At 35.1% G+C, this 23,565-nt stretch overlaps 1 protein-coding gene across 1 annotated transcript; it reads right to left on the reverse strand.

Moving 5' to 3' along the window:
- Positions 1–274: 274 nt before the first annotated feature.
- On the reverse strand, positions 275–21,399 carry il21 (interleukin 21). Its single transcript, XM_049475068.1, has 7 exons — positions 21,386–21,399; positions 3,505–3,667; positions 3,146–3,187; positions 2,294–2,401; positions 1,951–1,992; positions 1,757–1,834; positions 275–1,087 (listed from the first exon to the last, which is right to left on the reverse strand). The coding sequence occupies exons 1-7, from the start codon at positions 21,397–21,399 to the stop codon at positions 1,070–1,072; spliced, it is 465 nt and encodes a 154-aa protein (XP_049331025.1). The 3' UTR covers positions 275–1,069.
- Between the last annotated feature and the right edge of the window lie 2,166 nt (positions 21,400–23,565).

Consider the following 23,565-nt stretch of genomic DNA (forward strand, 5'->3'; position numbering starts at 1 on the left):
TTTCTTAATAGCTGTACATTACAAACCTGAAAATATTTTGCTATCTTCTTAAGGACTCCTGTGCATAGTGAACTTTAGCTATTTAAGTTCTCAGTAATCTTTCATATTTAACTGTATTTCTTTAAGTTCAACTTTTTCTAAGTTAACTATTCACAGCAACAGAAACTTTGACGATGTATGGCCGACCTGCATGAATTTTCCATATTAAAACTGTACTACTCTGCAGCTGCATTGGAAACAATTTAAAAAGCTTAGCTGAACATGACACTTGCACAGTTCTGTTATTCTTTCCATACCACAAATGGTGAGCACAATATACAGCAATTAAGGGGCCAAAAGTCACCTTAATTAACCTTCACTTAGTCGGCCCTGGTGTCTATCCTGCAAACAGTGACTACAAAACAGTAGGTATTATTAACTTTTTATATTATTTGCTATGTCTGGAAAGAATTAATAAAAAAATCTGTCCACACAAAAATAATGATTACAACCATAATTTTTGCTAAACAAATCTTTAATATGAAAAATAAATAACATAAAAAGACACATTGAATATGAAATGTGATACTTTAAGTCTCATTATGAGACATGAGTTTCATTACAATTGATACTTCAATTAACATTTGAGACACTTTGTTTTTACGCGTTTTGGAAAAGAGATGAACAGAAAAGGCTGTAAGGCTGTAACTGTTTTGTTGTTGCATCAGGAGGAGCTATAGCAGCATCTACAAATCTGTCAGTCTTAGATTAACTCTTCCCTTCAGTACCAGTTTCTATCAACTTCAGATGAGTTTTATACTCATTATAAATTACGAACATGCATTTTTAACACATTTTAGGACATTTCAGTACATTTTGCAAATATTTGCTTCACCTCTTAACCACACTGACAACATATTAAACATCTGCAAATAATAAGGACATTTCTCAGCAAAATAAATGGTAAATAAAATAATGAATAAATAGTCAATAAATAGATTTGTTAGTCCAGAAGGCTTGAACCTGCAACAGGACTTCATGAGGTAGTGTCGTCCACACATTCGCCTGTCGTCATCGTCATCGTGCTTCTTTACTTGGTTATAAAAGACTGTAATAGAAATTAGCAATATTAGTCAACAAAAGCATGACATTTTATATTGATTCAATTAAAAACAAAGTCCACATGTAATTTTGTGCTCTGGGGGCCGAGGTAAAAAGCATGTGACCTGATGGGATGGGATTATTCATTTGTCACACAGAGGGAAATGATATCTGTATATCTGTAGACAGGCAGATTCTTGTGCTGTGCACATATCAAATCTACGCTCTTATAGAAAAAGGTCTGTTTTTGTTGAGGTTGCCAGGAATTGACATGGCTTAGAATGATGGTGGTGAATAGGGCAGTGTATTAGCATTAACTTGCACATTACAATTCAGGGGATATAAATGTAATTTCAGGTAAACTGTCATAGTATACAATTATAATAATATAATTTATATATATATATATATATATATATATATATATATATATATATATATATATATATATATATATATATATATTATTATTTTTTTTTATACTTTTGCATTTATGCATTTAGAAAATCAAGCTCTAATGGCAGAGCCCCACATTCTGTCTACTGGGCAGGTTTTAAACAACAAAAAATGAACCAATGTCTGCCACCAACATTTGCATCTAAAAACAAAGATTGGTACTGTCTTTTTGAAAATCGGTACAGATTATTGTGATATCATTCGGTTAAAGATAACTCACCTTCTGCAAAAGGAGCAGTAAATTGTTCAGAAATTTGTGGCTGTCTGTCTTTTCATACAAGTTGCAAGACATGCATTCCTGAAATGGAATATCAAACAGAGGAAATCAGTTTTCAGCATGTTATGAAGGAATCTTTAAGACCGTAATCTTTGTTATACAACTAAGTGAAAGTGTTGTGTTTTGTTGACACTCACCGCTTTCCTTGCTGCTTCGCACTTACTTTTCACAATGTTCTCCTACAACAACAAAAACAACAGTGTAAGCATTTAAAAATGAACTGTATCAAGGACAAAAGAGAAAAGCGTAGACTTTCTTCTTCTTTCTTCTTATTATTTTACAAATGTCTCTTTAAGTCCTGCGTTATTAATTGCATTGCATTATAATATAATAAAGTTTAGATTGTGATATAATGTGATATGCATTGCATTGAGTAATGTTATATATACATGAGAGAATATTTAAATAAAAGTATATAAATATTTCACTAAAGGTCTATCCCTTAATGACACCCACTGACACAAAGTATCTCATACTTACAGATTTGCGCAGATTCTTGTGTAGTTTGTTTTGCAGCCTCTTGTTGTTGCTGGTAATGTTATTTATCTGGGAACGAAAACAATCAAGAGCAGACTCGGAGCAGCAGTCCTAAACAAACAAACAAACAAACAAGAAACATTTTAATTTTAACATTTAAAGTTATTTGAAACCAGAATAAGCAGGGAAGCCTGGTTCAACACTGCATTTTAGTGTAGGCATTGAAGAACATGCTTTAAATTATGACAAAAAATAAAATAGAGCTACAAAGATCAACTTCTCTTTACTTCTCAGAAATAGTGCTGTTACTTTATTTTTAAAATCCCCTTCCTAAGCTCAGTTCACAGAACTGATAGGGAAGCATCACAATTTCCACATGAAACTACATGTATTTTCAGAATGTTCCGTGAGAACATGCATGCAATTGCATTAATGAAAGCAACTAAGTTTGTTGCTAAATGAAAAATGGAAAAACTCAGTTTTTGACTCATTTATACAATAGAGACTCTCAGCACTAGCAGAGAGCGCGGGAGAGACTGAATCTGAACTCGTCTATTCCAGCAGCCCACAGACACGCTGCTGTTCAGTTACTCATCAAAATTCTCCTAAACTTGCCACACTTTCTTCAAACTCTCTACGTATGACTCAAAATAGCTCAAAAGAGAAAACGCAAGAGAAAACGCAAAGAAAGAGGCACTTAAAACTTAAAAATCTATTCAGTGGTAATGTTCCTTTAATTGCAAACTACAAAATGGAAATAAATCATTTGTGATATTACATTATTGTGGAGTGTACTGCTAACATGCTGCAGCTATGTGTTATGTCTGATTAAGTTTTAAAGATCATGTCTCTTACCTTAATGTCAACAGGTGGGGTGAAGAAAATGGTGTCTGTTTGCTGCAAAACAGAACAACATAGGTTTAGTAAAATCTTCAGACAAATTATGCAATGTCGAGGCAACTGGTCACAATAGGCAACTAACCTGTACTGTACTGTTAAACTGCCCTAGATGTTTAATTGTAGATTCCAGCACATTTTTGTCTGTAGCAGGTGTTGTTTCAGTCCAGCATGTCAGTGCCAGCAGAGCATACAGAACACAAGAGAAAACAGTCCTCATCTTCACCTGTACTATTCACTCACACTGATCGGAGCTCTAATGGGCTACTGGTTCTTTGATTAGTTGCAGTTCATACTGGCTACAGGTGCAAACTTACCTTTATATAAGATCCTTCGGGACGCAGGAAAACCGCTTCTTCGTCGAGACTGGAAAAATTCAGGGACAAACAGTGACTAATGACTTTTTCTTTTCCGTTGACTCCGTTACGAGTATCGCCGAAGCCGAGTGCGTGGGGTTGGGAGGGGAGGGGGGGGGGGGGACTGTACGGATGCGAGAGTATGTCTACGTAGTGTGTGTATGTGTGTGTGTGAACGAACCTGACCTAGACTTTCTGCACACTTGGCAGGAAACTACGGAGGGTTCTCAGTTCCTCTTCTCATTCTGAATCAGCAGCAGGTCTAAGTTTGTGTGTATGAGATGCAGTTGCAGCTGAGAGTATGTCAGTGTAAAAAGGTGCTTTTTTCTGTGTTCCTACCCACTCAAAATCATGTTGATTCAAGACAACAACAGGAAATCTTTTTTAATGTTCTTTTTAATGTGCAAGACAAAAATAGCAGATTTGTAACAAAGGGTTCTTAAAAAAAAGGGAAGCTCAATGATTTGACTAATGGTCATTCTGAAACTCTCGTCCACACTGATACTGGAATTTTGAGTTTTGTTTTGAATGTATGTTGTAATAGATAACTTTTTTTAACCTCTTTATTTTGTGTATATTGACATCAGATAATATGAAACATTTTGTATTCATATTTTTATTTGTATATGAATAATTATCTTAGTGGTTTGTGTATGATTGTGGCACATCCGTATTGTTTGTGTGTGTGTGTGTGTGTGTGTGTGTGTGTGTTAAACGTACATTTGCATTTGGGAGTGTCATCTCCACTTGTGGCATTAGTGGGTAACTGTGATCATGCCTAGTCTTAATGACATAACTGATGATATCAGAGGCACACATCACGGCATAGGAAGTGAAGTCACACTTGAGCCTGTGAAAGAATCTCTCCGTCGACCAACGACCTGACATAGGCTTGACTAAACAGGAAGTGGTGGGTGGGGGCTGGTCGCTGGTTGTATGCCTATGCTGTCTCTATGGTAGGGAAAAGCCCAGATGACCCCCAGCCTGGTGGATAGGGACGCTGTGCTGTGCTGGGGATTCCTCTGACTGATGGAGTCTCTGTCTCAGCTCATGGAAGAGACTGCATTCAACTAACTATGAAATGACTCACAACTTTCCTCCTGTAATTGTGTCAGGAGCAGAGTTTCACTACCACAAGCCGCCATGTGGTGAATGAGGTGTGAACCTTCTAATAATGGACATGCATGCTGAGGACTCCGTAATCAAGACTTAAAGTGGACGCTGATGTTTAGTTTAAAGTATTCTTGTTGAGAAGTTGCCTCAGGTCAGAGACTTGACGTGTGAATGTGTGATTGAGCGGCAGATGGAGAGAGAAGGATATGGTTGGTTGTGGTTGGTAGTGTTAAACGCAAAAGTCTTGAAAAAAAAAAAACGGTGGTAAAAGATGCAAACCTGAGAAAAAAAAAACTAAACTGTTTGGTAAAATGGACTTAATAACAAGTAAAGCAGCATACGTTTATCACCTAAACATGAACAAAGGGCTGCAGAAAAAAAAATTGGGTACAGCAAAAATGTTGGGAACAGTGGGGAAAAATGTAGCAAATTCACCAAGAATTATAATAATTATAATACCTATAATAATAACCGATAGAATTGTTGCATTTTGTGCAGCTTTTCTGTTGCTATTGATCTATTGGCGGTACATTTGGACAGTATTTTAATCATAGTGATTTATTTTGTTATCCTGACACACACTATAGAGTTTTCTGAGCATATAGTACATATGTTTAGTGTTTAAAGAACACTGATCACTTGCATGACAAAGAATGTCCAAAGGAAGTCCAGTTTAGCTAGATGAAGTGCAGCAGTCACTGCAATTAATATGGGAAAATATTTGGATAATAGTTGGGCATTTCCCAATTATTAGGTTAGAAAATTATCGCACAATATATAAACTTTACCTCAATGATATTTGCTGACTTTGATATCGAAAATTGTGTTTTCTTCCACTTTTCTACCAATTTTTAATCCAGTTGTGCAGTGATTAATAATAATCAGTTCATCAAAAACGGCATCTCTACATGCTAAAGTGGACTGCATTGAGTAAAAGAGCATCTATAGGCATCTTAGAACTATTATTAATTATACATTTATGGTTATGGCATTATTTTAATAAAATCACAATTATGTTGTTTATCTCATTGATTTCTGAGACAGTGTATCATCCCATAAAAATCTAATTGTTGTGATGAGCCTAATCATAGTTTTTAGGACTCCTCTGCTACTGATGCATATTCTTTGTCTGTCAAGTATTATGAGAAATATCATGTATTTCATTTGTATCATATATTTTTAACATGCTGTTCTTCCCTACTTTAATCACACAAGACAATAATAGAAAGGGCCAGATAGATATGCTTTTATTTATTAGAATAACAGACATTTTATTGTACAATTTGTTGCTACTATATTATCCTCTTATTTATTATTTAAACCTGCAAATGCCTTTTTAAAAATAAAAAATGCTCCAAAAACAAGGACAACCAGTGAACTCTGGCACAAGGGTCATATCTCATAGATCCACGGAGGCCCGGCCACCTCGCAACTTAGGGCTTTTTCACACTAGCCCAATTTGGTCTGGTTAAAACACACTCTGCTTTGTTTGTACCTTTAGTGCGGTTCGATTAAACAGGCGTGGAAACAATATGGAGTGGTGCGCATGTGGTGAGAACGCGATTTGGTCTCGATCTGACCCAGCTATCAAATATACTCCTTTTATTTAGGCTAAACTGCTAATAAGACACAGTTTAATATAATGTATTAGCCAGATAACGCTTATTACCACAGATATGAACAAACGCTGTCTATGCAAAGCAGTTTTACACTGAATGCCGCATGTGATGCGTTCACTACCTGCGTCCGCGCAGCTCCATTTACTACGTGTACATCTGTGCTGCACATCTTGTTGAAAACACTGTTTGAATGCGCAGCGACAAGTTTTCAACATTCTGTATTAAAGCAGCTTCAAACTGCACAGATATACACACTGGAACACAGAACCTACTAGCTATATTTCCGTTCTTGCTCCCACTCCAGACAGCTCTGTCCAATCAGAGGAGATGATGTGCTCATGTGGTTTATTGGTGTGCATTTTACTGCGGTCAAGCCAGCCCCCACTTCAAAACGCTTGGTCAAACTAGCCCCCACGCTGTTTCTCAGAGCGCGCATACACTGAACATTGCGGTAAGCGTGAGAAGGAACACATTTCAAAATAAAAGTCGTGGTATTAAAATGAATCCACATGATATCACATGTTATGTCTGATATCACATGTCAATTTCATGTAGTCCTGGTAGTACACAAAATAAAAGCCCTGTAAATTATAACAATTATGTTATTTTAATAATAATAATAATAATAATAATAAAAATACTTGTATGTGTCACTCTTACTTAATAACAGGGCATTATAATGTGTCCTTTCAAAAATAAAGGCCCTTTAAATTATAACAATATTTTATTTTAACACAATGTTTAGACTGTTATTAAAAGGAATCTTTCTGATATCACAGGTCAATTTCATATAGTCCTGATAGTACACCACGTGTATTTGTCACTCACTTAATATCAGAACATTTTAATGTGTCATTTCAAAATAAAGGCCCTTTAAATTACTACAATATTTTATTTCAACACAATGTTTAGACTGTTATTAAAAGAAATCTGTCTGATATCACAGGTCAATTTCATATAGTCCTGATAGTACATCACTTTTATGTGTCACTCACTTAATATCAGAACATTTTGATGTGTCATTTCAAAATAAAGGCCCTTAAATTGTAACATTTATGTAATTTTACATAATGTTTAGACTGTTATTTAAAAAAATGTCTGATATCACAGTTCAATTTCATATAGTCCTGATAGAACACCACTTGTATGTTTCACTCACTTAAAATCAGAACATTTTGATGTGTTATTTCAAAATAAAGGCCATTTAAATTATAACAATCTTTTATTTTACCACAATGTTTAGACTGTTATTAAAAACAAATATGTCTGATATCACAGGTCAATTCCATATAGTCCTGATAGTACACTACTTGTATTTGTCACCCACTTAATATCAGAACATTTTGATGTGTCATTTCAAAATAAGGGCCATTTAAATTATAACAATATATTATTTTAACACTAGGTTTAGACTGTTATTTAAAAAAAATCTGTCTGATATCACAGGTCAATTCCATATAGTCCTGATAGTACACTAGTTGTATGTGTCACTCACGTAATAACAGAACATTTTGATGTGTCATTTCAAAATAAAGGCCCTTTAAATTGTAACATTTATGTAATTTTACACAATGTTTAGACTGTTATTAAAAAAAATCTGTCTGATATCACAGGTCAATTTCATATAGTCCTGATAGTACACCACTTGAAATTGAAATGTGATATCAGACAGATTTATCTTAATAGCATTCTAAACATTGTGTTAAAATAAAATATTGTTACAATTTAAAGGGCCTTTATTTTAAAATGACACATCAAAATGTTTTGTTAATAAGTGGGTGACAAATACAAGTAGTGTACTATCAGGACTATATGAAATTGACCTGTGATATCAGACATAATCCTTTTAATAATAGTCTAAACATTGTGTTAAAATAATATATTGTTATAATTTAAATGGCTTTTATTTTAAAATGACACATCAAAATGTTCTGATTTTAAGTGGGTGACAAATACAAGTGGTGTACTATCAGGACTATATGAAATTGACCTGTGATATCAGACAGATTCCTTTTAATAACAGTCTAAACTTAGTGGTAAAAAAAAAAGATTGTTATAATTTAAATGGCTTTTATTTTGAAATGACACATCAAAATGTTCTGATTTTAAGTGAGTGAAACATACAAGTGGTGTTCTATCAGGACTATATGGAATTGACCTGTGATATCAGACAGATTTTGTTTAATAACAGTCTAAACATTGTGTAAAATTACATAAATGTTACAATTTAAAGGGCCTTTATTTTGAAATGACAAATCAAAATGTTCTGATTTTAAGTGAGTGACACGTACAAGTAGTGTACTATCAGGACTATATGAAATTGACCTGTGATATCAGACAGATTTCTTTTAATAACAGTCTAAACATTGTGTTAAAATAATATATTGTTATCATTTAAATGGCCTTTATTTTGAAATAACACATCAAAATGTTCTGATATTAAGTGAGTGACACGTATAAGTAGTGTACTATCAGGACTATATGAAATTGACCTGTGATATCAGACAGATTCCTTTTAATAACAGTCTAAACATTGTGTTAAAATAAAATATTGTTATAATTGAAAGGGCCTTTATTTTGAAATGACACATTATAATGCCCTGTTATTAAGTGAGTGACACATACAAGTATTATTATTAGTAGTAGGAGTATTGTTATTATTATTATTAGTAGTAGTAGTAGTATTAAAATAACATAATTGTTATAATTTACAGGGCTTTTATTTTGTGTACTACCAGGACTACATGAAATTGACATGTGATATCAGACATAACATGTGATATCATGTGGATTCATTTTAATACCACTCCACAGCATAATGTCTTGATATTAAGAGGGGGACTTTTAGTTTGAAATGTGTTCCTTCTCACGCTTACCGCAATGTTCAGTGTATGCGCGGTCTGAGAAACAGCGTGGGGGCTAGTTTGACCAAGCGTTTTGAAGTGGGGGCTGGCTTGACCACAGTTGCATTTTGGTGTGTTTAGACTTATGCTTTTGTGAAACCAAACCAAACAGAGGGTGAAAACGCTCCAAGTAAACTCATCAACTGATCTAGACCTTAGAAACAAACTGCTAGTGTCCCTTAAAGAGCCTAAATGATCTACTGCAAATATCTTGGTGGCAGAAACCACAGGACAACTTCAGAGGTGCAGTCTGTGCCTCAACTCCTCAAATCTGTTGTGGTGGCACAAGAAGGACCTATTTATATTAGACAAGTAGTTTTAATGTTATGACTGATCATAGCATATACAGTGGCTTGCAAAAAGTATGCACACCACTTGAAATGTTTCACTTTTTGTCACCTTACAATTACAAATTTAAATGTATTTTATTGAGATTTTAAGTAATGGACCAACACAAAATAGCACATAAGCTTAATGAAAATTATATGGTTTTCAAAATTGTAATCAAATAATTACAATTTATTTGGCTACATATAGCTTTTGATATTAGCAGGTGTATAAAAAAATTCCTCCACCAGTCTTACACGCTGCTTTTAGATAACTTTGTCACTCCTGCTGCAAAAATTCAAGCATTTCAGCTTGGTCGGATGGTTTGTGATCATCCATCTTCCATCTCTTGATTATATTCCACAGGTTTTCAATTTGGTAAAACAGCAATTTACATGTCTGTGAACAGCAATTTACTGTGAACAGCAGAATTTACATGTCTTGCCACAGATGCTCAATAGGAATTAGGTTAGGACTTACACATGAATGTTTTTTTAATCTAAACCATTCCACTCTAGTTCCGGTTGTATGTTTAGGGTCATTGTCTTACTGGAAGTTGGATCTCTTTCCCAGTTACAAGTATATTACATCCTCCAACAGGTGTTCTTCCAGGATTATCCTGTATTTACCTCCATCCATGTTTCCATCATGTTATTGAAGAAAATCATCCTCACAGCATGATGCTGCCACCACCATGTGTTACTTTTCAACCATACATTGTGCCTTCCGTTTAACTGTGGTCGATCTGTCAGTTTGGGTGAATGGCCATGACTTGTTGAGTTTTTGGATGATGAATTATACAGTGCTCCTTTGGATGCTTAAAGCTTGGGATATGTGTTTATAATCTAACCCTGCTTTAAACTTCTTCTCCACAACTTTATCTCTGACCTGTCTGGTGAGTTTCTTGGTCTTCATGATGCTGTTTGTTCACTAGTGTTCTCTAACAAACCACTGAGGCCTGTACACAACAGGTGTATTTATACTGATACTAAATTACACACAGCTGGACTCTATTAACTAATTCAGCACACAGACTTCTGCACTGAATTTTATTTAGAGGATTTTGAGTAAAGGGGGCTGAATATTTTTGCATGTCACTTTCCAGATTTTTATTTTATCAAAATCTTTAAAAACCATGTATTATTTTTGTTACACTTCACAATTATGTGCTATTTTGTGTCGGTCTATCACCTAAAATCGCAATAAAATACATTTAGGTTTGTGGTGGTAAGGTGACAAAATGTGAACAATTTAAGGGGTATAATAATTTTGCATGCTATTGTAGCCATATGTGCATATTTACAATATTACTGTAAATGATTGTAAATATAACATTTTACAATGTAACAAATACAAATATAGATACCATTATCTTCCTTTAATGATTTTTTAGAGCCATTTTAAGCATCAAGAAAGGTTGAAAGGTTTGTCAGGTAACTAACTGGTTTCAGTTAGCATATTTCCATGTAGAAATCTGTGTAAATCAGGGCTTATTTTAGCAGCGGGTAACTACACAGAATTCTTACTCACCACTTTCTATTACGGCCTTAGCCAACCACATTATTTGAATAGCAGTGTTGGAAAATTTTTAAAAGTATGTGTCAAAAAGAATATAATTTTATCTTTTAAAGATTTTCCACTTGTTCAGAGTCTTTCTGTATTAGGGCACTGCACAAATAACTCTCTTCAGCTGCTGCCTCAGTGGGGGCTAGTTCTGTGTTGTTGTTTTGTTTAGCTTGTGAGTATTGTGTGGGCTGCTTTACACATGCATAGTTATGTTAGTGATCGACTAGTACTGAGCAAGATTGGAATTTCGCCAGCAAAACTGCAGGAAGTCCATACTCTCACTAGTGTGACTGATTAATCAGACTTGTGTTATTTTCAGTTCACTGAGTCATGCTTTGATCTCAAGCCTTTTCATATTGTTTCATATTATAATCAGATTTTTCAACCTTTATATACATTCTAAAATAGAAACAGCACACAAAGATATATTCACTTTGATTTACTGGCATTGCTGTGCAGTTAAATGCTTAGTCGTCATTGCCCCCTCAGTTGTTGGTGTCTGTATCCACAGATCCCTAAAAAGTCATAGATATGTTTATTCAAAAAAGGCCTTAATTTCTCGTAAAATGTTTTATATCCATCCTTCAAAGTTCTTAAAAAATATGGTTTAATTCTCACACAATTTCCGAATTTAATATGCAAGTTAGATTTACTGTTTAATGGCAGATTGATCTATGTGGCACCAACTGTATTATTTATGGTTATGTGGGAATATTTTCATTTACTTTTAGCCAGTGGAAACAGTACTATATTAATGTGGAAGTGTAAATATAATAAAAAAAAACAGTTGGATAACCCCAATTTTGCACTATTTTCAACATGCAAACATGCAACATGTAAACATTTTGTTCATTTATGTTTGAAATATTGTTTTGTCAAAAATGACAGTAATCAGCATACTGTCATAAGTCTTTAAATTTAACACTTCACCTTTTGGCATTTTGTTATTGTAAATGTGGTCTTAATTGTAAATGTGGTCTGTGACTGATATTAAAAAGTGTTTGTCAGATTCCCAAGAATTTTCTTAAAATCTTTTAAATTCAAGCTTTCACTGATAACTATTAAAGATGCTATGTTGTTCAGTATGATCAGCTCCAAATACCTTTACCTTTTTAACATCTGTGTCACCTGGCAAGATTTCAACAGTCCAAAATGTATGTAAAACATGTAGGACTGTAAATTTGCTGACCCATACCATAACCACTTTCTTTCTTAATTTGAACTGAAAAATGAAATCAATACAGAAAAAACACACACACACACAGACATACCATTTGTGTGACACATATGTGCACTTGGACATGAATGATATTGGTGTAAACGGTCACACGGTTTCAGTTTTCGAGGTTATTCAGAACGAGAGAGCAGAGCACGCCGGTTTTGCGGATATTACGGTAAGCATACAGGAAGGCGGCAGGGTGTAGGTGGGGGATGGCCTGTATGGGAGGCTCTGTACACTAGGAATAATCGTTTAGATGCTTGCGTATGCCATCCATATATGGAATCTGTTCCTCCTTCAGCGATCGTCATGTATATTGTTGTGTATCCGTTAACTAGGTTTATATTTAACTCATTGGTTTATTAATACATCTATGCCATCATCAGTTTTTAAGAAATTTTGTCTTTAAAACTGTAAAGTTGTAAAATGTCAATAAATGATCCTATTCTAACAACAAAACAACTGAAACCAACAAAAAATATATATGATTATTATTCTTATTGTCATTGTTGTTGTTATTATTAGATTGTTACATAAAACCATTATTTTCAAACCTATGAAAGCGTTACTCCTTCATCTCTAAATTAACTTTTAAAACAATAGGTAACATCTAAAATAGGATACCATTTTTTCTTAGTGACAAGTGCCAGTGCCAGATCCACTAAATGCTCATTAACATTTATATTAATTATATTAATTAATTAATTTAAAATTAATTTAACAGTTTTTTTTTTTTTTTATCACTCTTCACTGTTACTCCACACTGGTCTACAATAGCACACACAAAACACTTTTGTGCCTAAGATACAGCAGTTTAATTCATGATCAGCACACTAGATAAGTGATGACTACATTAAAGTGTAATATGGAAATGTATGGAGTACATACCATTTGCAGTGATCAGCAGTAGATCTCACCTCAGAGAGCACTGGAAGGTTGTCTTGTTCAAACTCAAACTATGGGGTCTTGTCTTAATCGGGGCTATTAATGATGTTACTGTATCTCATATCTGAAGCAGTGACACATCCCTGACCTTTAGGGGTTAACTGACAGCTGTATGATGTGCGAACAATAAGCTGGTGTTGTTGTGGAAACAAGACAGTTTAGACGAAAGCAGGGGCCAGTTCTTGTCCAGAGCGTTGTATGTGGGAGTATTATTTACGCTTTGAATGATCATTTTCCTTTGAGAGACAGAGGCATGGTACTAAGTGGGGCACACACTTGCAGTGCAGTACAGTGCTGTGTCTTAGGAAGGTTTCTAACACTTAGATTAAGTTACTGTACATGAAGATTGCAAGCTGTTTGGCAACACTTGCATGTTTGTTTGTTTTTTCCTTGTTCGCATTTTAGGGTTTTTATCAATTGTCACTTTATAGACCACTGAATGGATTTAATTTTCAATGAAAAACCAATTACAAAACTACAATGTTTCAATGTTTATTACCCTTTCCATATCCATAAGACATACCAAGCAAGCACATTACATTTCAAGTCAAAAGGCTGTAATTGTCATTCCATCAGAGTACAGGTACACAGTGCAATTAAATTATATTTCTCCAGAATAATACAATACAATATAGACAACATAAAGGGCAACATCCAAAGAATTTAACATAGAACTATTGTTGTTTATCGCTGTCTCTTTGCTGTAAAGATGCTTGAAGATGAGGAAGAAGACACCACAGACATTGCCTTAGGTGTAATACATGAATTATTACAAAAGACTAGGACAATATCTTCAAGGCTTCCTAGGCCAGCCTTGGAGAGAGATTTGGCAATTTGATGTTCCTCCTGCTCTCTTTCCTCTCCCCACACTTGGGGAGCTGCTTAAATAGGGTGTAATGGTATACATCTGGAAATACTTAAGCATACTCTAGACATACACTGCTATAGGAGGAGTCTACGTGAAGAATAGTTACATACATTAGTGAAGAGAAATAAAGAGAAAACAAAGAAAATACATATGCTGAAAATACACTTCACTATCACACTACAATAAATACAGCTGACTGAGACAATTTAACAGACAGGACCGTGCAGTAGCAACATGGTACAATCTACATGTGTGATGAGAATAAGGTGCAGAGATATGAAACATACTGTAACATATAGGCCATACATTACTATATACATACATACAGTAACTGAGGTAGAGAGTTCATAATTCTTATAGAATGAGCAGCAAATGTTTCTGATAGGGATTGAGACAGATCAGTCTCTGTGTGTGTGTGTGTGTGTGTGTGTGTGTGTGTGTGTGTGTGTGTGTGTGTGTGTGTGTGTGTGTGTGTGTGTGTGTGTGTGTGTATTGATAGGTGGGTTCAGTACAGTACTGTGGGTGTTTGTGACTAGTAGTGGGGGTTCAGTTTAGTTCTGTGTGAGTGTGTTGGGTGTGTGGTGGTGGTGGTGGGGGGGTCAGCTCTGTCTCTGTGTGTTGAGGTGTCTGACTGCCTGGAGGATGAAGCTGTTGCAGAGTCTGGTTATGGAGGCTCAGATGCTCTGGTATCTTCTGCTGGACGGCATCAAAGCGAAGAGTCCGTGTGAGGGATGGGTGGGGTCATTCACAGTGCTGGTGGTTTTGCGAATGCAGCTTTTGGTGTAGATGTTGGTAGTGTAAGGTAGAGAGACACTGATGATCAGTTCCGTTCTTTATTCCCAGAATGGCTGCTGAGACTGATGGCGCCGCCAACAGGAATAATTTTAAATGTGTAAATCCTTATATACAGGACATTTATAATAAAACTTAATTATATCATTTTTATTTTGGGGTAATATTTAAGATAAATTGTCTTTCGGAATGAATGGATGGATTGATAGATACTGACTGATTGGCTGACTAGTTGACTGGATAGATGAATTAATGAATTCCAAAAAGAGGGAAAGGTATCTATCTTAAACAGCACACCTAAAGAAAATTTATAATTAGAATAGCACTGATGAGATAAATGTAACATGCTCAAGTTTATGTTCTACATAAGTGTTCCTTAAGTCACATGTGAGTGAATTTTACACAGAAAAAGGCTGCCAGTCCAGCTAGCTCTGTATCTTTCAGCTGAAAAGCAGCTTGTTTGTAAAAGTTATCTATGTTAACCGGTATTTAACCTTGCATGTTCATTTTTGCTGTTTGTCTTTTTTGATTGTGTGAATATGTTAGATGTTCTTTATATTGTGCCAAAAATACATGAAGAAATTGTTTAAGGTTTTTCATAATGAGTTCCCTTGAGTAAATATTTTAGATTGACTTTTACTGACCATTAAGACCATTCTTTTATTTATTCTAGAAAGTGGTCTCTTTTGGAGATATAAGGCTTTTGCAGATGTGTCTGTGATGGTAACTAATGTAAACCAAATAAATTAGTGATTTCTTTAAAAAAGGTGCACTGTTCATTTTTGGGTAAATATAATGTCTTTACTTCTTAAATACAAAGTTAACAACCATTTTTACTGACACCTTAGTCATCTATATGTTGTCTTAGTCATTTCACTAATATGCAGTGCATTTCAGTGAGAGAAGTTGACTCATCGTCATGATGCATTTTGTGTCAAAACTCTGGTGAGTAGCATGCTTCTTAAATTTCAAGGTAATAACCCACTCAAGAGCACTTCTCATTTAAACTAGTTGACAGTATAGCAGTCAAACTCACATTTTGGCATAAAACTAAAACATTGGTAAAAGTTGATTTAGAAATTATCCACAAAATTGCCCTATAGAGCACAACCATACCCTAAGATAAGACCACGGTCAGTAGTCCAGGGCAGATCTCTAATGCTGTTTTATGGACATAAATTGATGTATAATAAATTGACTGTCCTGTCATCTGCACATTTTCCCACACATTTATCACATTTCCTTTATGTACCCACACTGTGTGTTGTACAAAAAAAAGGTTTTGTGAAATGAGTAAGCAATAGCAGGGGATGTTACGATTGTAGAGGTCTGGACCATAATCACTGATGGTTCACTGGAAATAAATGGGGGTGCACACATCAGTATAGCATGCATTAGAAAAACAGGTAAAAAGCACAAAAACACACATTTTTTTTTTTTTTTTACTAATAATGGATTTTTTTTTCTGTGTTTAAGTTTGAGATGGAAAATGATGTTTGCCAATATTTGTAATGTAATTAATATTTATAATTTGTATATAGTGTATATAGTATAATTGTATAATGTGTATATAGACTATATCTAAATACGTGTTAAATATATACAGTATTGGATATGTAATAAATATTACGTGTGTGTAACACTTTAAAATAAGAGTACATTAACAGAACTTGTAACAAAGTATCTCAGAACTGACTAGTGTCAATCATTAGTTGAGACTTTACTGAACTATTTAACAATATTTGTAACTGTTGTAAGTACTGTTATTTGTGACCCATATTGTAAAATGTTACCAATGTGTGATATGTAATTTAAAAAAATTCATCTCATTTTATTTTGAATAACTACAACATACTAAAAGACTGGCTGAAATACGCGTACTAATCTTAACTAAACCGCTATTGCATTGTTTTGTTTTAGTATTTTCTTTAATTAGAGCCTAACTACCCAACAGGACGATTACTGGACCTATGCAGTAAATAAAACACACACTGACATTCTATGGACAAGTGCTGGAGCTGTTGGCAGCCAATACTTCAGCACCTGGAGAGCATTAAGTGTCACGTCTACTGGTCCTTCCTCCATTCAGAGATCAGCATCTCCAGACTATTGAACTGACTCCTCACACACACACACACACACACCTGTGAAAAATAAGCTCATTATTCACACCATATATACCTGAACTCTCACTCTGCCACCTTGCGAGGTATTTCCACTCTCAGGCTGTGACCGAAATGGCTCCCTATTTACTAGTTAGGGCACTATTGAGTATGTCAGCCATTTTTCTTTGAGTGTCCGAATCATAAGGGGGGATTCGAACGTGATTTTGAGGGCACTACAAACTCCCATAATGCATCATGATTTATAGTAAACTTCGCTGCTTACTAAGCGAGCTGAATGTGTCCCAAAATGCTTTGCGGGTCTCGCAACTAAGCAACAGACAGCCGAAGAAACGGAGCGGACAGCGAGTCACCAGGGTTGCCAGATTGTTACAGTGGGATTCAGATAAAACCAATTTACAGGGTAAAACGTGTTTCAAATCCACAAAATTACAGAGAAAACCACCCAAACAGCTGATGTTCGTCATATTAACAATATTACAGGGTTTATTCCAACATGATCTTAACTAAAATACCATAAATATCTTAAATATCACTGATTACAAAAAATTATATTTAAATGAGTTTATCTGCGTATTTGTATTATGTGTTTTGTGCCTTGTATCATTGGACACACAAAACAAAAACGTAAAAACAGTACATAAAAACAACCTTGCAAGCAATGAAAGAAAGAAATAACTTATATAACTTAATAAGCTCTGTCTCTGCAGGGTTAGATATCTAACTGCAACACCGATGAGTTAAATTTCCCAACTCTTTACACTTGGTAGTTTTGTTCACCTGTCAAATCACAGCGTTTCCTCCAAACAATTTCAGACACAATTCGACATTTGGCATGAAACCAATCTGGCAACAGAGCGAGCCGGTGTACGCTGCTATTTTTAAGGTTTTCTTCATGTAGTTCAGTAATGTGAGGATCATCTTCTAAACAGCGTAAAAATAACAAACAGATAAATAACTTAATGATCAGCTCAGAGCTTCACTAACTTTAATTCAGAGCTCAGCTCGTGTGTTTATGTAGTTTTAAACACGGTTCAGCCCCTCTCTCACCTGTGTTTGTTTATGCGACCGGTGCTGGTGCATGATAATGATGAGTTAGTGTCCGAATTCACTCCCGTTTTACCACTAATTAGTGAACTTATTAGTATCGCCCTACATAGCACAACACTAATGAGGGAGTAGGGAGCCATTTCGGTCACAGCCTCAGTGTCTCTATCTAGCGTTTATCTGGTATATCGTATGTGTTTTCTGATTTTGACCCCTTGCCTGTCTGACTCTGATTTTGTGTTGTGCATTTTTGTTAATAAACTCTGCATTTTTATCATTAATCCTTGTCCGAGTGTTACATTAAGGCATAAGGTCCTGCTTAAAACCTGTAAATATTCAGAGATTCTAAGTTTTCGTACTATATTATTATATATTACCCATTTATATAGTATTATCTATTTGTATGACTGTGTATTGTATGATCTATATCTGATATTGTTACTAGCTTATATACTTGTTTTATGTTCCTTATTCTATAGGCTAAATTTGATTATATTTTGCCATTAATATTGCAACCTATTTTCATTGTATTCTGTGCAATGACAATAAATGAATCCCACATATTTATTACGTCTGCTATTCACTACTTTCTAGTTAGTTAGCTAGTTATTTAACCATCTGTCTATAGAGTTGGACTGCAGTAGTTTGTATCTGCCACCAGGGGGTGGAGTTTTGTAGATCTGCTTTGATTTTAAATTTGTTTAATTAATTTACAATTCAATTTTTAAAAAATAAAAGTGAAATTATTTAAAAAAATAAAAGCAGTGTAGAAAGCTATGCACAATTGACTGTAGAGAACAGACTCAGGGCTGTTGACATATAAGCAGTAGTGGATTATGGACATATAAAAATCCCAGAGGAAATTTTCACGATACACAATAAACATGTGATCATGATATGATCAAGGCCTCACCAGTCAATTGGTGTTAGACACTCAAAGCCATTTATGCACAAGGACAGTAAATTATTGTCAAATTGGTCAAAAAGACAATATAATGAGGTATAAATCAAAGCAGTATTTGAAATAATTTATTACGGTAATGACTAATAGTTATGCTGTGGAGAACGTAGTAACTTGTTTTACCTGCAAAAAGCCTAGACATTTAAAATATACAAAATACCTAAACAAAATTGAAGATTTTGTTAATGACCTTGATGTTTGAACACTCATAAACCGCAGCTTATTTTTGCAGGTGCATATTTACTGATGGTCAACAAATGACACTTTTTATTTAACAATGCAAGAGTGGTAGCTACTTACCACTCACTGACATTCAACAAATTAATGACCGCAGTGATATATGAATCTTGTGCTGAGGATTTCTAACAGCTCTTTTGCAGAACATAAGAAACAAATCCAGGCATTTTGACTACAAAGATTTTATTTACAAACATGAGACTTTACACAGGAATATTAACAGAAAATGAACACCATACTAGCTCCAGTATCCATATAGGAGCACTTCTGTAATGTATCTATATTTGTGTCATGCTGGATTAGACAGAGCAGTGCTGCTGGAGTTTTTAAACATATCAGTGTCACTCTCAGTGGATTGAGAATCACCCAACAACCAGAAATATCCAGCCAACATTTTTAACTTGATTTAGTCGGGAAGGCGAGTGTATGGAGTGAATTTTGTGCCAAAAGTTTTACATAAAAGAATAAAAGGATTTGGAAATTTGGGCCCCATTCTGGGACTATGACAAATGACCAACACAAACTGTGCAGTAACAGATGAGCTTCTGTCTCTAACTTTACATTTACAAGGTGGGCAGTAAGTGGACATGTGTTTAAAAACTCCAGCAGCAATGCTGTGTTGCCATCACCACATTGGTGTCACTGAAGGGCTGAGAATGAATATCCAATGATGTTTACATGTGATCAATGGCCAAAAACTCCAATTCAGACAAAATGATTTAAACAAAAAAGAAAACGGAAGGTAAAGTCCCTATTTACAATTAGATTTTTGCTGCAAGACTAATCAAGGCTAGTTCTTCCAAGTGAGTACCCCAACCGGCACCTTAAGGAGTGAATTTTGTGCCAAAAGTTTTACAAAAAAAATAAATAAAAATCTGCAATCAAAATGTTAAGAATCAAAAGCAAAAATTGTATGTTGCAAATTCAAGTAGTAAGAGGAAATATATATTTTTAAATATACTTGGTTACTTTATTATACTTTGCAGTTATTTGAAAACTATTTCAGTTTGGATTTTGCCAGTCTTTGCTTTTTTGTGTGTTTTTGTGAATTTTCTGTGGATTTTTTTGGATTATATTTAGCACATCTTGCTAATGTGAGCTTTTTAATAGAGTGAAACAGAGAATAATATAACGTAATATAACATTAAACATAACGTTTGTATGAAATTTAATTGTAAAAGTATCTGCTGCTGCTGTGCACTGAACGCTTGAAGCTGGCAGGGTGGGTGTGGTCAGTCTCAGACAAGGGTTCAGGGAACCCCTCAGTCCAAAACCAGCTGACCAATGGAGATTCAAGGGGAACGCCTTCTTTTAAGCCCCGCCCACCCGTGAAAAGTGTGCCAAAACTCAGAAGCAAAAAACTGAAGCAGAAGCAAAGGAGAAATTCCTGAAGCAAAAGTCTTGAACAGAAAAATAAAACAAAATCCACAGAAAATTCACAAAAACACAAAAATAAAAGCAAAGACATGCAAAATCCAAACTGAAATCATTTTCAAATAACTGCATAATAAAGTAACCAAGTATATTTAAAAATATATATTTGCTATATATTTTTTTCCATTTTGAATTTGTAACATACAAATTTTGCTTTTGATTCTTTACATTTCTTTTATTCTTTTATGTAAAACTTTTGGCACAAAACTCACTCCATACACTCACCTTCCCGACTAAATCAACATAAAAATAAAACATAAACATAAACACAATTACACACATTATTACACAGAACTATTACATACATACGCCGTGACATTAACAGGTAAGTGATTACTTGCTTTGTACATTGAGCCTTTCTAGAATGAAATGCATCTCTCAAATTACAAAACTTGTTGGTGGTTCTTGGTCTTGATCAGTGGTGAGAAACTACCTACCAACACCAACCATCCGAGAAGACACCAGAAGATGCTGGGGCACAAATAAAGAAGTCGTTAATCATGGTAACAGAGGTGTCACAGCACTGAATGCAGAGAAGACTGAAGCAGCTTAACCATTTCAGCAGACCACAGACCTGCTGTTGTTTCAGTACTCGTCAGATTTCTTCTAAACTGAGCATACTTTCTCCAAACTCTCGCACGACTTACTCTCTCAATATGACTCCTGCCTTTTTACTCTCATAACTTACCACTCTTTAGCCATTTTGCATTGTTTTTGCTTGTGATTACTAAATAGTAATCCATCCATCATCATCTCATGGTGTGTCCAAACCTAGCCAGAATTATTGGACACAAGCCAGAACTAGACTGAGCAAAGATTTAACTCACAACCCCAGAACCTTGGAGCTATGATATAAATCAGGCCATAAACGCTCCATATTAGTCATTACATCCTATGTAATTCTTTGCAAACGTTAATAACAATTTTATTTGTGGCTTAGAGCTGCAGTCTTTTTTTTCTTATGGCATCAATGTGCTAAAAACTGGGTGTTCCTGGCTGTAACAGCATTTGCTGGTTACCTGAGCAACTATGGTGCAGCTAGTAGTGCTGGTACAAGAGCTACTGCGAACATGGAGATATCAGAATGACAAACTCAGTCTTCATCTACTCATTTATGCAATGGTAAATTTTACGAATTGTAGAATTAGAAATGAAGAGAGTATATCAGAACATATCTTTGTTAAAATGACCCGGTTATCCATTTTAAGAAGAGACTGCACCACTATGCACTTTTTAAAAGTGCTTCACATTTTTTCCCCTAATTTTACCCCATTTTCTAAATATTTTGGAAAGCTAATTAACTAATCCCCTAATTAACTAAGTGATCTCTCATCACTGGCAATACCCACAACACTGCACTAGGAGGGTGAAGACTAGCGCATACTTCCTTTGACATGTGAACTCAGCCATTGGTTTCTTTTGAACATCCACTGATGCACCATCATTGATAAGTTCCAGCAGGCTGGCAGGAAAGCAGTTACCCAACTTGAATACATCAGCACGCCACTTCACACTAAAATTGATGGAGGGGGATGCCATCAACCCACCCCTGAAAAAGCATGGATAATTGTGCTCTCTCGGACTCTGGTTGCTGAGGGCAAGCAGCATGATCCAAACCAGCGGCTCAAACCAGCAACCCTTGGATCATAGTGACACCGCCTTACTCCGGTGGACCAATCTAACTACAATCATACAATTACAACAGTTAACATTGTCAAAATAAACTAAAACAAATGATCCTTCTTTAAGGAATCCCTACATCACTACTCACCTGATTGGAGCTCTCTTACCTACCACACTTACTGTCTATAAGATCCCCTAGAACAATGCTCCTTATTTGAGAATAGATGACCTCAGGAACAGCCAGTGACTAAAGACATACATGCCTTTGACTGTATTCAGTCGAGAGTTGGATCGAATGGCACGTGTGTGAGGGATGGATAGAAGACTTTCTGCATCCTTGTAAAGAAACTGTGAATCTCTCTCAGTTCCTCTTTTCATTCTGAATCAGCAGCAGGTCTCTGTGAGTGTGTGAGAGTGAGGGTGTGTGGGATATGACTGCAGCTGAGTGGGCTTTCCCAAGCTAACTGTTTTGATTCAAGACAACAGGTTGTTTTTGTTTTTATTTATAGTAGGTGAGATAAAAATAGCATGTTGCTGGATCTCCCCGGAAAGCGGTAGATGAATCACGCAATGCTGAAGCTTTTGGTTTGATTCAGTTTGTTTATCTTGATGCTTCAGAATATAACACAAAATACTGACTATTCCTGCATCCTTTTATTGTGAATTGCCTGTAATGTGTTTGAGGTTTGAGTGTGTGATACAGGTTTATGCCCAAAGTCTTCTTTCATTTCATTTTTTTATTTGCTCATAGACTAGACTTCATAGACTTTAAGTGGTCTCTTTTTTTCCAGAACTGTATATTATTCTATAGCAAAGAACAAATGGTGGCTTAGAATCTTTCTCTTTGACCACCCTTTGTTCTTTGCTATAGAATAATATACAGTTCTGGAAAAAAAAGAGACCACTTAAAAATGTGAAATATAATCAAGAAGAAGATGGATGATCACAAGCCATCAAACCAAGCTGAACTGCTTGTTTTTTGCACCAGGAGTGCAGGCATAAAGTTTTCCAAAAGCAGTGTGTAAGACTGCTGGAGGAGAACATGCCAAGATGCATGAAAACTGTAATTAAAAACCATTAAAAAGTTATTTCAGACATTTCCCATTTTCTGCAAATAAATGCTATAAATGACAATATTTTTATTTGGAATTTGGGAGAAAGGTTGTCTGTAGTTTATAGAATAAAACAACAACGTTCCTTTTATATAAACATATACCTATAAATAGCAAAATTAGAGAAACTGAT

This window comes from Astyanax mexicanus, chromosome 2, assembly GCF_023375975.1.
Source record: "Astyanax mexicanus isolate ESR-SI-001 chromosome 2, AstMex3_surface, whole genome shotgun sequence".
NCBI lineage: Eukaryota > Metazoa > Chordata > Actinopteri > Characiformes > Acestrorhamphidae > Astyanax > Astyanax mexicanus.